A 2,651-nucleotide genomic window follows, 5' to 3' on the forward strand; every position below is an offset into this window, starting at 1 on the left:
CTTTGGTGACATTTTGGTGACCCCTTGGTGGCACTTTGGGGACACTTTGGTGACGTTTCTGGGGACACTTTGGTGACCCGGGGACGTTTCTGGGGCCCGCCCGCAGACGCTGTACACGTACCCCGAGAACTGGCGCGCCTTCAAGGCGCTCATCGCCGCGCAGTACTCGGGCGCCCGGCTGCGCGTGCTCTCGGCGCCGCCGCACTTCACCTTCGGCCACACCAACCGCAGCCCCCAGTTCCTCAAGAAGTTCCCCCTGGGGGAGGTAAAAACAACATGAAAACAACCCCAAAACAACCCCAAAAATTGGGATTGGGGGTTTGGGTTTGGGGTTTGGGGTTTGGGAGGTTCGCAGCCCCCAATTCCTCAAGAAGTTCCCCCTGGGAAAGGTAAATAACACAAAATAACCCCCAAAACCACCCCAAAATAACCCAAAATCAGGATTGGGGTCTGGGGTTTGGGGGGATTTGGGGTTTGGGACATTCACAGCCCCCAGTTCCTCAAGAAGTTCCCTCTGGGAAAGGCAAAAACAACAGAGAAATAACACAAAAATAACCCCAAAATAACCCAAAATGTGGGGTCTGGGGGGGTTTGGGGTTTGGGAGGTTCACAGCTTCCAGTTCCTCACGAAGTTCCCCCTGGGAAAGGTAAATAACACAAAAATACCCCCAAAATAACCCAAAATTGGGACTGGGGGTTTGGGGTTTGGGGGGATTTGGGGTTTGGGACATTTGGAGCCCCCAGGTCCTCAAGAAGTTCCCCCTGGGAAAGGTAAAAATAACCCCAAAATAACCCCAAAAATTGGGATTTGGGGTTTGGGGTTTGGGAGGTTCAGACCCCGCAGTTCCTCAAGACGTTCCCCCTGGGGAAGGTCGGTCCTGACCACAAAAAAAACCCTAAAAACCCCAAAAACCCGAATTTGGGAAGTTTGGCTTTAACAGAATTCGGGATTTGGGGTTTCTTTAAAGGGAACTTGAGGTTTTTGGGGTTGGGGTGTTTGGGTTTTTCAGGGGATTTGGGATTTTTGGGGTGGGAATTTAAACTTTTGAGGGTTTTTTAAATGAGAATTTGAGATTTTGGGGGGATTTGGGGTGAGGATTTGGGGGTTTGGTCAGAATTGGGGGTTTTGGGAGGGAATTTGGGGTTTTTGGGTGGGAATTGGAGATTTTGGGGGGATTTGAGGTGGGGATTTGGGGATTTGAGGTGGGGATTTGAGATTTTTGGGAGGGGATTTGGGTTTTTGGGTCAGAATTTGGGGTTTTTGGGTTGGTTTGAGTTTTTTTCATTTGGAGTTTAAGGTTTTGAGGGTTTTGAGCTGAGAATTTGGGATTTTTTCGGTGCGAATTTAAAGGTTTTGGGTAATTAGTGATTTTTGAGGGGGGAATTTAAAGTTTTGGGGATTTGGGGGTTTCTTTTTTGGGGTTTTTCGGGTGTTTCACCCCAAATCTCCCCGCAGGTCCCGGCCTTCGAAGGGGACGACGGGTTCTGCGTCTTCGAGAGCAACGCCATCGCCTACTATGGTGGGTCATTAATTAGCCTGATTGGGCCTTAATGAGCCCCTTGTGCTCCTCCCTGGGATCGGCCCTGCTGAGTAATTAATTCATTAATTGATTAACCCTTTCCTGTGGGGCTCCGAGTCAATCGGGGGTAGCTCGTTAATGATCCCCCTATCCTTTAACGAGTCCCTCCCCTAATTAACGCCCCTCCTGGCTCATTAATGACCCTGCGTGATTAATTAATTAACCCTTTCCCCCCCAGTGAGCTCCAACCTCATTGCTTCAATCCCCCCCCCTTAAAGTGCTCCTGCCTTTTAGCCAGTTTTGCATCTCATTAACGACCCTCCTGGCTAATTAACGGCTCTGCTGGCTAATTAACGATCCCCTTGGCTAATTAATGATCCCCCTGGCTAATTAATGATCCTCCCGGCTAATTAATTAACCCTTTCTATTTCTCAGTGAATTCAAGACAAGAGTTCACGGCTTTGGTCACGCCTTGTTCCTTTAACGAGCTCCTTTACCCTTTAACGCGTGTCTCGCCTAATTAACGAGCCCCTGGCTAATTAACGACCCTCGCGGCTAATTAATGTCCATGCTGCGTGATGAATTAACCCTTTGGTGCCCGCGTTGAGCACGGAGGAGCTGCGGGGCAGCACCAACTTCATCTCTGTATTCCCGTTAATGAACTCCCATTGCTCATTAACGAGTCCCTCTCCTAATTAACTATTCTCGTGGCTAATTAATGATCTTGGTAGGTGATGAATTAACCCTTTGGTGCCCACGGTGAGCACTGAGGAGCTCACCAACTTCATCACTTTGTTCCTGTTAATGAACCCCCATTGCTCATTAACGAGTCCCTCCCCTAATTAACGCCCCCCCCCGGCTAATTACCGACCCTGCTGGCTAATTATTGATCTTGGTAGGTGATGAATTAACCCTTTGGTGCCCGCGTTGAGCACGGAGGAGCTGCTGGGCAGCACCAACTTCATCTCTGTATTCCCGTTAATGATCTCCCATTGCTCATTAACGATTCCTCCTGCCCTTTAACGAGTCCCTCCCCTAATTAACGCCCCTGCTGGTTAATTACCGACCCTGCTGGCTAACGAGTTAACCCTTTGGGGCGCAGTGAGCACGGAGGAGCTGCGGGGCAGCACC

At 49.9% G+C, this 2,651-nt stretch overlaps 1 protein-coding gene across 1 annotated transcript in view; it reads left to right on the plus strand.

The window, feature by feature from the left end:
- Window positions 1-2,651, plus strand: part of EEF1G (eukaryotic translation elongation factor 1 gamma) — a gene marked incomplete at both ends in the record, with an annotated part of 8,337 nt that overhangs the window by 334 nt on the left and 5,352 nt on the right. The window contains 2 exons of the mRNA XM_031065827.1: window positions 1,457-1,520; window positions 1,956-2,025. Of these exons, the coding sequence (XP_030921687.1) occupies window positions 1,457-1,520; window positions 1,956-2,025 (134 nt within the window). The remainder of the gene's footprint in view (window positions 1-1,456; window positions 1,521-1,955; window positions 2,026-2,651) is intronic.

Source organism: Geospiza fortis, unplaced genomic scaffold, assembly GCF_000277835.1.
Source record: "Geospiza fortis unplaced genomic scaffold, GeoFor_1.0 scaffold869, whole genome shotgun sequence".
Classification (NCBI taxonomy): domain Eukaryota; kingdom Metazoa; phylum Chordata; class Aves; order Passeriformes; family Thraupidae; genus Geospiza; species Geospiza fortis.